The following is a 12,500-nucleotide window of genomic DNA, read 5'->3' on the forward strand; positions in this document are numbered from 1 at the left end:
GTGGTCCAGGTTGCAGTTCTCTCGCTCTCCCTCTCTCTGAAACACGAGCGAATGTCGTGCACATGTGATATATTCTGTGTAGTAATATGTGACGCCAAAGAGGTATTATGACAGAGGTGAGGGTAACTTGTGTCATCTCATCCTTTGGAGATGGAAGTAACCACATGTCTCAATAACCTTGTCTAAGTCTAATGGACCGCGCAATGTATGTCTCTACTATTTAATTATCTATAACTTATAAGAAAAAATAATGTACTGGCATTTCATGGATGTCCTACTTCCTACTTGACAGGGTAGATATATACAATCACGAAAGTCACGTATATCACATAGCAAGATCTGTAGAATAGTACTAAAACATGAGCCAATTATTTTCATTACCCAGCAACACCTTCTGTAGATATTGCCTCTTCGTACTGTCCGCATCTGTGATACTCCTATGTTCAACATCGGTCATTCAGCAAACAGGGCTACCTTCATCGTCTTCTCAAGCACTCGACGCACCTTCTACCATGACACTTCACCCAAAGATACTCCTCACCTGCTTGTTCTCAGCCTGCCCAACACCGATGAAGTCCTCACTCTCCGTCACTCCCTTCTCCCTATAAACTGCAAGCTGATCTTTCGCCAAGTGAACACTCTCCGCCGCAATCTGGTCTACTCCTTCTTTCCTTCTTTACAAAGACAGGCACCTACGCCATTCGTTGCTCCTCCTGCGACGGGCAATATTACGGAGAGACCCACCATCTGTCCCACCAAGCATGTCTCTCAGCACAAGTACACTGTATTCAGGGGACACACCAACAACGCACTCTTCTGACATCATTAAGGCATAGGTCACCGGATGAATTGGTCACCAGCTCACATTGTCTCCTTCCACTGATATCCACACCCGCAGATTTGTGGATTCCTTCCCCATTAACAGGCTACCTAATTTAAACCACAGCAGTGTTTTTTTTTTCTCCTGTGGACAATCTCCTTGTTTCTTACATTAATTAAGACTGTGCTCTTGCGCCGGTCATCTTACCCACAGACCGTCCGACTCTGCAACTTGACCTGACCTGACCTGCTTTCGTTTCTGGTTACCTGCCCATCTTGTTCCTTGTTGCTGCCTCACTTTCTTATAAAACCTCCTCCCCCTTTCCTCATCAGACCTGAAGATGTTGTCTTATCTTTCAATATACTTTGTGTCTAGTGTTTCTCCATCATTGCATCAACACAGTAGAGTATTTAGCCATTCACCTTCTGACCCCTTTGTCATGGCTGAAAACAAACAAACAAACAACAATCAGTTAGATCAATTGTTTGCCTTAATTCACTGCCATATTCCTTTAAAGTGGAGATTAAATGGAATCGGATCCTTTTGTTTTCAAACGTGGAAATATGTAACTCGTTAATCTACAACAAGAAGACCAAGATGCTACACATTACTAAAGCCAGGGAAGAGATTCGAGCATATTGCATTAAAACATTAATTATATGGCTCCTTCTCGATAAACTCTAAGGAGGTAAGAGATTCCCATATGTAGTATTCATATTAAAAAGAATATTATTCAGAGTTACCTAATCATATGCATGCATGTGTGTGTGTGTGTGTGTGTGTGTGTGTGTGTGTGTGTGTGTGTGTGTGTGTGTGTTTCAGTGTGAGTGTGTGTATACATATATATGTGCAGACGTGCGTGTACATTTACTCTTGTAGACTGTAGTGTACATGTGTGCAAGTTCTAGTGTAATGGAAGAAACAGATAAGAGATAAATTTATTTGAATTTAGTTGATATATTTCAATTCTGGGGTGAGATGTACCAATAAGAATATACTGGAAACCAGTACCCTAGTCATGTGACTGTTTCTAAGTTTGTAATAAAACTTGAATCACATTAATACTTTGGATACTGGAGTAAAAAAAAAATAGTGGTGAAAATGTAAGAAACAAAATAGTCCTTTGCATTAAAATCAAATAAAATCAATTGTATAAAAAATAGTTTTTTTAAGCAAGAGTAAGATTCTAGATTTCAAAATTCGAAATACTGAAAAAATCCCTTTTTTTCCAGTATCTAACTAAAGAAGTGTGCGGTTCATTTTTGTAATATCTCGAAAAAAAATGCTTAAGCCTTCAAAGAAGCATTCATTTTATAATTGAGCTTCACAATTTAATATATAGTGGAAGCAAATCCTTTCAGGTTTCAAATAAAGAAGTGTGTATTCTATTCTAGAGTCTCATGACTATCAAGAACTATTCATAACTCATATCATCACATTGGAATCCTGAAGTAGATTGCAGTGTTAGACTGAGAGAGGCAAGGGCTGTGGCAGGGTCCTGTGCCCACTACCACCACTGTCTCATAAACATCTGCAGATGTGCCTTATTGCGAAATGTTTTCCTATGCACCATAACTTAATTAAAATAATATGCTAAATATTTTATTATTACCAATAATTAATTTTTCATTACTGTAAAATATCCAATTTCTGCTTAACAAAATAACAAACTAGTAATATGCAATGTGGTAAATTTCTTTTAGGTATCAGTCTAATCCATTGATACTCTAATATAAAAATGGGCCAATACTGTTGATACTGATGCACCAGTACATCCCTATGCTACATCTATGAAAATGGCCTATTATGACCATCAAAGGGACAAGCACAAAGTCAAGAGAAAAAATTGTGAAACTAAATACCTAGCTAATAAGGGAGGAAATAAAACATGTTTCATTTGAGCTCTGTATCTATTAAAGCTAAAAATATATTTTTCTTCTCTGCATTACAAAATAATTACAGAATAATTGCATATCTTCTGTATCAAACAAACAGGAAGATTCATCCAGGAACTGCATTTCAAAATATACATCAATAAACCAAAGAAATAAATATAGAAATACCTAGTAGCGCATCTTCTTGATATCACAAATAATTTTTCTTATTATCATATAATTATTTATCATAACTACACAAGAATGATAACACATCCACACAATATATACATAACTATATATACACACACACATTAAAACCTATTACATCTCAATTGTACCCAATGATAAAGATTAATTTATATAACAAAAAGAAAAAAAGAAAACAAATCAGACCTTTCAAAATGTAACATTTCTTCTTGTACTCCATATTCTTCATAAATACTACAACATTTCATGTATAACATTGAAGACCCTCTTGTATAAAATGTACCACATGCCCACAGAAAGCAATGTGCCTAGTAACTTTTCCATCAATGAATGATAATAAATAGTTGTTATAATCAACATAAAGTCCCAGAGCAGGGAGATTGCCACCATAGCCAGAAATGCTATGAGGATTACTGGAGACACTAATCTAAATACTTTTTCAAGGCTCTTTGTCTCATTCCCCAGAACGGCATTTTCACTTCCTTCTGGAGCAGGAGCCCCTTGGAAATATCTACTGAGCTGAAGATAGTATAATATATCTTTGCTTTCCTCCATTAGAATCATCATACAGTAGATCAGTAGAAAGGAATGGCCGGAAATATCGAAGGAGATATACTCGTGTTTTGGCCGTTTTACGCATTCCCGTTTGGAGAAATCGAATGAAATGCCATTGTGGACACAGTAGCCAGTATATCTTTCAATGGTAGGAAAGGTAACCTGTAAAGAAAGATACCTGTATGTAACATATATTGGCATTGTGCTTAACAGGTAATTCATACCTTCAAGAGAGCTTAACCTAAGTAGATGGTAGTATGATATGTATATCTCAACTTCAAAAAAAGTGTGAATAGAAATAATAATATACAAACATCTTTCAGCTTTTCAGTAAATCATTTCAGGCATGCACAAGTTTGCATAATAATTTGCTATTTCCTTCTGAAGTTTATTGATGGACTTCATAATGAAACTAATTCACTGCAACATGTCTATACTGGGAGAAAATTGTTTTTTGGGTCAAGTGGAGCTAACACAAACTGGGAATTTTGAATATCATACTTACCATACATAACACCAGTAAAACAAATTAGTAATGGCTTCAATCAATACCTAAGATAAAGTTTCTCATATAAATTCTGTTAATTAAAGAATATGATATACATTTGACGTCTGGCAGCACTAGTTACCATGTCCAGTACAATTATTTTCCACCCACTGAATGCTATAATTAAAGTGTTAGAAAACTAAATATTAGGAGAAAAATATAACAACACTTACTGTGCACCATATGTAGAAAAAGAATGTTGTTCCAGCTAAACGTACAGCAAAATATTTCATCCTCTTGATCCAGTCTTTGTGGATTAATAGGGACACAAGATTGAAAATACCAAAAATGCTGAAAGTCCACAGCCATCCAAGTTTCACGAAAACCTGTAGAAATTTTGACACCAGTAAGAATAACATACTTGAAAATTTTATAGAGCATTTTTATTCAGCCATCGGCTTTGGCAGCTTTCAACTATTTAAGCATGAATAAAATATCCACTTTGATTGTCACAGTCCAAAGAATCAAGCTTAAGACTAATATCCTTACAAGTTATTAATAGCATATCAAAATTGCATCTCAAACAATGCCACAGCTTTACAACTTACCTGATTAAGGGTACTTTTCTTGCCTGTCAAAAGTTGAAGGTGAGGAACCGCTAGAGAATCACCCATAAAAGACATAAATAACACTAAGGCAATGTAGTAACATATCCTTAGTGTAGGAGATATGTGTAAGTAGGAGATTCCCCATGCAAAGATCCTCTCTGACAGAGGGATTGGCTTGGGTTGCTTGACCGAAGTTTGACCCGCTTCTGTAAGAGACAAGTATTTCAGTTTATGCTAAATATGTAACTATTTACTAATGCTGCGGTAGTAAAAATTTGTTCGAAAAACAACAAAAATTAAAAAGGATTTTCACTACATAAAAATAAACTTTAATACAAACAATACAAATTCAAAAGTATGAGGTCTGACTAAAATCTCAGTTTAGTTAAGGTGGGGGAAAAAACAAACAGAAAAGAACAAAACTTTGAACACTATATTAACTGTACAAAGATTAGTGTAATGTTTTCCTTCTGTAAAGTTGTTCTTTTATCTGGATGACAGGGAGATATTTATGGCTGCCATAGACCTTTAGAACAAAGCATTTTAATCCATAAAAGGAGGATGACGTGATATCCTGCCATTGCAATATTTGATGTCCTCTCATGTCCTGGACATTTTACATGTTATACATAGTTATGTTTGTATATACACATTGTAGTTACATTTATATATGAACATTTTTCTTGACTTGTCAAAAAAAAAAAAAAATAAAATAAAAAAAAAAAAGAAAGAAAGAAAGAAAGAAAGAAAGAAAAGAAAAAACAGCAACCAGAAACCTCTTTTCATCAAACTATAAAATATGGTGGGTGAAAATTGCTCTATGAGACTTACAGTGGCCTTATTCACTGCACACACAAGCTATCTTGCTGGTAGGAGAGGCATTAGGCAAATGTATGCCCTGTCGTGTGAGCTTATTTTCAACTGGGTGTCAGGAATTCCTTCCCTAAACAGCCCTTTCTATTGCTTATAGTCTCCTTAGCCTTCTTGCACTCTGACCCTTGGAGGTAGGGCTCCCTTTATGCTTATCCTTTGTGGGTTTAGTGTGCTTATTTTTACCTTTTTTTCTGAAAGGTTCTTTAACATTTAAGCTCTATACATGTCATTACCAAGTGATGACACACCTGAGATTTTTTCAGTCCTAGCTAAATTTCTCCAATGTGTGCTCTCTACATCCCTAGTCTCCTTGATAAAGTGTACTGGCATAGTTGTTGTGGGGTTCCCACAGAAAGCAGCTATTCCTGCCTATTCAACCATTTAGCCTGTAGTGGTTTTTTAAATTGCAGTACTGCTATCTTCCTTGTTTTCCGAATATGGCAGTTCATTTCCAGTACAAACTGTATTGTCTAGTAGATTGCTCTCCAACTTGTAGAGAAAGTCATAGCCTTATTTTCATTTCTCTCAAGAATGCCTTTTATACATAAAATTTCTTTTCATGCTTACCAACTTTTGTACTGGTTGTAAGTCTTGTCCTAATCTCTCTTCTCCCATGCTCCCATGATCTAATCTTGACCCAAGCCAAACACCTTCCCTCACCTGAGGCACAAACCAGAGCAGATTGCATCACTCTCCGTGGCATGCTGACCAAACATAGCTTGAGACATCCATCCAGCTGCCAACAGAATTATTAGTTAGTTTGTATCTATACTCCTTGCATTACCCCTGATCATCTGGGAAACTAAGCCTACTTAGCTGGTAGCTTTTTCCCTGGCTTGCTCATATTTTAGTTTCTTTATTGCCTGTCTCCTTTTAATCTTTTGTAATATGGATTGGTCAAAGATGTTCAATAGAACAGTCAGATTCTTGGCTGACTACATTGAGGCATTAGTCACATCACAAAGAGTGTCCACGGATAACAATCATAGCCTCAGTGTCTAATCCAACATTTTCTCCATGTCTGCTGCCAGGGATTTCTTCCTAACTGCTTCCCTGGCTACCTTCTTGAAGGGATGCCACTATAATCTTCTCCTCAGTAAATCCCTGGAGGACATATGTATTATTATTTCTAGGCATTCTTAGCTGATGATATGGGCAACATGTAATAATATTATGCAGGAGACCGGAAATAATTGTAATGTTTTCAAATCTCAATGTAGATTTTGACATTTAGATTACAAAAATAGAACATTTTTTTGTGCGCATTGATGTAAGAGTAGAATGACATGACTGCATGGTGAATTTCTGTCTCAGATCATAAGATGGCAGAGGTTAACAGCCCACATGGGTTTACTAGGCTGCAGATGCCTTTAAACTTGAAACTCAAGCTATATGTCATGACAAGAAGTAGCACTCGGCTGATTGCTAAAAGGGATGCCATGCTAGATTAATAACTACCTTCCAAGCTGATGTATTTTAAATAAGTCCTTCAGGGATGGTAGCCAACTATCTTTTGGCAGGATGGATGCTGCTTTCCTAACAGTTATGAAAGCTCTGGAAAGGCCTTTGTAGCAGACTGCCAGTTTAGCGAATTCCAGCCAAGTAGTAGCTTACTTTAGAGACCAAGTTTATATTATCACTTGCTTGGCCCTGATTGGGCCAATATAATTCCATGAAATCTTTATATAGTTACACTATCTTTTTCTCAGCAACTTCTCAACCTAAATCTGAAACTGCAAATGGGGACTAGCCAAGCCTGAAGTTCTAAAATGGTTATCTGGTACAAAATTATTTTCTAAGTTTTTATCAGGCAATTCACCAGGTCTATTTCTTTAGCGATTATCAAATATAACCATCCTGAAAGTTATAAACTACATAACTTACCAACTTCCTGAGGAGCACTGCTACGGTTACCCATCTTATTCCCCTCCCTAAAATGCCGCTGGAAGGTTGCACTGTAAAGACAGAAGAACATTACCTCCTATATCTGTGAATAATTATCTATGTAAAATGTAATACTAAGGATGATGGTAAATGTAGATGCTTAATACTGTTGTTCCAGACTGGAGGCCTAACTTTCTAGACATTCCTAGGTATTGATTTATCAAGGGAAAAAAGTTATAGCATCTTTATTCAAAAAATTAATTAGTATTTAAACAAAATATACTTGGGTTCACATTATTAGTTGAGCTTTGGTCTTTCTTGTTCTTACTCAAATCATATTACATTTACTGATTCATGTGTTTTTCTGGGTTACGGCAAACAATATATATTCAAGATTAACCCACTCACGACGGGGGCATTCTAGCCTTGAATGTCACAATGCCGGGGCTTTCGAATTCTTAGGCCTAAATCAATTAAATGGCTGGCACAATACTGTGCCACCCGGCCACTGGGCTTTTGAATGAGCGGTACAGTACTGTACCACCCGTCCAGAGAGGGTTAAGACATGTATTAGCACTTTACACATGATTAGGTAACAATTCAGTTTTAAGTATACACCTAAGATACAGACCAAAATGGCTTGTTTATGTAGATACTCTTTTCTCACTGTACGTGTAGCTTTTATTACAAGAATAACACACTGTGTAACATTTCTCTACATACTAAAAAAAAAAAAAAAAAAAAAAAAAAATATTGCACCATATATTTGCAATATTCTTGATAAAATAAACCTAGTAACATTTTTTTTTTTTCACCTTCTTGGTACTTAGCCTCATACTTTCCCAATTAGAAACAAAAAAGAAGCCCAAAAGTCCATTTCATTTCATTTAATTTCAAATACATGCACACACAACCGAAACCCTGATCAATAGCAGATAATATCAACTCTTTAAAAATAAAACAGAGGACATAAGTATAACTCAACTACCTTCCTATAAGATGAGCTGTATTACATTTTTATACCTAATCTCTAAGTTTCCTTACTGGCAAAACCCTTAAGAACTTGATTTCTATAAAGCTTAAATTCCCTTACTAATGCCATCACAAGTACCAGTAAGACTATCTTCTAGAATATCTAAGCATAATAAATACTAAAAATCCCTCCTGAGATACCTTTAACCTTTAAGTTTCCATGGTCTAAATGGAAACTACACTGTTTCTATGACCCCTACAATCCCATCTGGTGCAATGTCTCAATATCGTTGTACAGAAAAGATGTGAGAATTAATCATTTCACAATACAAATACTATAAATGACATGTCTTACTCTGATTAGTCATGAAAATGTGCCTTCTATATTTTAATTGTGAAATATTTAATTCTCATTTACATTTTTTCAACATTTGTCACAATGAACTTTGTCCATCAATATGCATGCAAGGTGCGACACAACAAGATCTGTAGAAAATAGTTTGAGAGGACAGTGGAACAAAGGATTTCCACAATATATACCATGCTAGCTCTGTCTCCCCTATAACCACTGTTAGTATGTAAGGTCAGCTATACTAAATAGAATGCAAGAAAGTTTAACGTACTGCAACAAACTAACCAACTAAAAAAACATATTATTAAAGAATACATAAACATATATGAATATCTCATCTGAATTAATATATGCAGCTACTATACATCAAGATACAATCCTATTATGAGTATCACTAATTGCTAATTATTCATATCACAAATTCAATGATTACTTTTAATGTTAAGTATCCAGTATCATTCTCAGATCTAAGAAGGTTTAAAATGAAAATATCATTACTACAGCCTAATCAAAGTGGGATGTTTCACTGGCATAATACAATCTAAGTGCTCACTAGTAAATGTTAACTTTTAACTTAACCCATTGATAACCAGAATGCAAGCTTTTATGTGTTGTCCAGTAAGGTTTTGTTTTATTATAATTATTTTTTTTCTACACACTGATGGATCCCACAAGGCGTTAGTCACCAAGGATTCAGTTATTAGGCCCAGTTGCCCTCACCTGTTTACCCCATTCTTTGGATTTCCATGAATAATAGTCATTATTACTGATATAATATCAATAATAATAGTAACACCAAGAATATTATTAGTAACAATAATAGGTCTACAAATTGAACCATTAGTGACAAACTGCTTCAGAACCAGACATGTGTCGAAAACAAAAAACAAAAAAACTAAACCATCCTGGATATCCCAATTCTTGTTGTCAATGGGTTAATACATGACTCTTGTCTGCAATCATTATCAATATAATATCAAAATGAAGACAGTGTGCTCTAGAAGTCAAGAAATGTAAATGAAATACTGCAGAGACATCTGAAAAACAAAACAAAAATTTGTCTTTGTTTTGTCCATATATATATATATATATATATATATATATATATATATATATATATATATATATATATATATACATATATATATACATATATAACTATATATATATACACATATATATACATATATATACATATATAACTATATGCATATATATATATAAATATATATATAACTATATATATACATACATATATATATATATATATATATATATATATCCATATATAACTATAACAATATATACATATATATATATGAAAGAGTTATAGTGTTTAAAATGGATCCACAGCACCTTAATAAGATGCAAGGCTTTAAAAACAAAATCTGAGGTTAAAAGATATCAAGCTGAATATTTTGTGCTAACCAAAAAGCCTAAAATCAGGTAATTAGTCAGCAAAGAATAAAAAAACATCTGAGCTGTTCACTGCTTTAAAAAATCAAGGTGTATGGCCCATGAAGTAGTTTCAAGCTGCAAATAGACTGTCAAATATGCTTGTCCTACATGGTGCTCTATCATACAATTTGAATTTCTATAGTTTCATTGAAGGTACAACCAACATGCACCATAAACGTTAGACAAGTTTGATATTTTCCTGTCATACATGTTTGATCATTTGTAGCATTGCATAATGAAATATGCTCAATTGAGTAGCTGCAGCTATGGCTAGCACACCTGACTCACAAGTATGGCAGGAGTTCACTAAACTTGTAGGCAGTTTCCTGCAGTTTGGAAAATAAGAACCTTGTAAGAGTGGTATGGAAAGATAGTTGGAAAAAATTAATGCTATGTTACATATTATATAATATCATATCATACATACATCCTACTTTATAATACTAAATCAAACAATTCTGAGAAAGTTTCAATGACTACATGTAAAATGTTTGGGATATGACAATGTACTTTAAGAAAGTTTAAACTGTCTTTCATCTATAATTGGTTTTCTTTGTTTATTTGATGTCTCTGACTGTCTCTTTGCTCATTCATGTTTGATTCTCCTTTGCACACAACCAAATGGTGTTTGGTCGATAACCATGATGTGTAGCTATAAAGGATACATAATCAAAGATCTTGTAAGACAAGCATATTTTTGTGAGTAAGTGTTATACTGTAAAAGAATCATAAGTACTTACACAGGCATTTGCTTAAAATTCATCATATCATATCTTCTTAGGAGATGTTAACTATCTATTACTTTCAATGCTGCACACACAGTCTCCATTCAAAATCAGCTCTTTTCTAAGGATCATTACTAGATCATGAAATGGCACATAATAGAATTAAACATAATTAAGTGAAGGAAGTGTAGCTAACATAGAAGAATTTCACAGTCATTATAAAAGAGTTTATGTCCTGCACATTTATCTTCATCTCACTTCACATGATAATTATGAAAGCATAATCATTTTCAAGCACATGTCAATTTCTTTGCACACAGGTTATACTATTTTTTTTTTATAATATATCTTAAAATCAAGTTTATTTGAAATGATGAAAAGGAGTAAAAATCAAGTTAACACCTTAAAGCTCCATCAGTCATCTTTCTCATACCAATAGGCGTAATCTATAGAGTATGCTCTTGAGAGAGCTTGTTGACACTTATAAAAAGAAGTTCTTTCTCTCTATACACATTTTCTTCTAGTTACCTAAACATTTATCCCCAGAAAACAAGACATATCATTATATCGATTCATCAATATGGGAAAAAAATCAAACAAGGGAAACAAACTGTTAGTTTTAAAATCATTATATGCATGAAAGCAAGTGAAAAGACAAGCGAGAGGTTGGAGAGTGAATCTCACCTGCGTCTTGGTTAGCCAGATAATAATGCCGACTCAAACCGTCTCCCACCTTGAGCCTTTTCATATCTCTCGATTCCCACAGGCTGAGAGAGAACTACTATTAAGATTTGCTAAAACAGAATTGCAGTCTTTTAGGGCTGTCACATTGGAAACATATCAATGCATTAAATCAAACTGAGGAATCGCTATTGTTTCGGGAAGGCTAGAAAGAAAAAAAAAATGGATGGAATAAAAGGAATACAAAGGTAGAGTTAGAGCGGTACTGAGGATACTAATTCTACTGGAACAAAAATCTAAAGATATTTCATTACGGTATATCATATCGTATAAAAATTCATAAAAAATCAAATTTACAAGTATGACTCATTTGACTTCTGTTAACATCAGCTGAGCTTTATTCTCATAATTATCATAATCCTGAACAAAAGACTGTACAAAATATTGTGTGCTTTCCAATATCTTTTGTAGCTGAACAAGAACAGTTAATTGGTTAAAGCCAAATAAGTGGGGAATTAAATCATAAATCAATAAAGTCTTGGGTTTGTACATTAACAATGCATATTTGTAGTCTCAATTTTTTTTTAATACACCCCCCCATACTTGAATTTTTAAAAAGGAGGGGATCATTTTTTACATATACCCACATGACCAGGCTGCTGAGAAATACGTTTTCATTTTATTCATTTTTTATTTCTTAATTCATTCATCAAATACAATAGAGTTGGCACATCCCTTTGTTTTTATTCTAGCGTAATGAGTCCTTTCTCCAATAATATGATATGTTAATGCTTACTATTTCCCTCACATCTTAGTTTTGAATATTATTAAAAAAAGAAAGAAAAAAACAAAAACATTGTGTATGTATATGTATATATATATATATATATATATATATATATATATATATATATATATATATATATATATATATATATATATATACATATATATACATATACAAACACAAATCTACTATATTTTAAATTGTGGCATTGAGC

The 12,500-nt window shown here is 33.9% G+C and overlaps 1 protein-coding gene across 6 annotated transcripts in view; it reads right to left on the reverse strand.

Annotated features, from left to right (window-relative positions):
* Positions 1-2,711: 2,711 nt before the first annotated feature.
* LOC122247283 (acyl-coenzyme A diphosphatase FITM2) overlaps positions 2,712-12,500 on the reverse strand; it is an 11,711-nt gene continuing 1,922 nt past the window's right edge. For 2 of the 6 annotated variants that reach the window (XM_043006429.2, XM_086532863.1), the window contains exons 2-7: positions 11,503-11,585; positions 7,312-7,382; positions 6,088-6,163; positions 4,555-4,760; positions 4,180-4,332; positions 2,712-3,621 (exon numbers count right to left, since the gene is read on the reverse strand). In XM_043006429.2, coding sequence (XP_042862363.2) covers positions 3,139-3,621; positions 4,180-4,332; positions 4,555-4,760; positions 6,088-6,163; positions 7,312-7,382; positions 11,503-11,585 — 1,072 coding nt within the window. In that variant the 3' untranslated portion in view covers positions 2,712-3,138. The remainder of the gene's footprint in view (positions 3,622-4,179; positions 4,333-4,554; positions 4,761-6,087; positions 6,164-7,311; positions 7,383-11,502; positions 11,586-12,500) is intronic. The other 4 variants (XM_086532879.1, XM_086532883.1, XM_086532875.1 and 1 more) reach the window with 3 other exon arrangements.

Source organism: Penaeus japonicus, unplaced genomic scaffold, assembly GCF_977035675.1.
Source record: "Penaeus japonicus unplaced genomic scaffold, GWHDUDI00000001_assembly GWHDUDI00000003, whole genome shotgun sequence".
Lineage (NCBI taxonomy): Eukaryota > Metazoa > Arthropoda > Malacostraca > Decapoda > Penaeidae > Penaeus > Penaeus japonicus.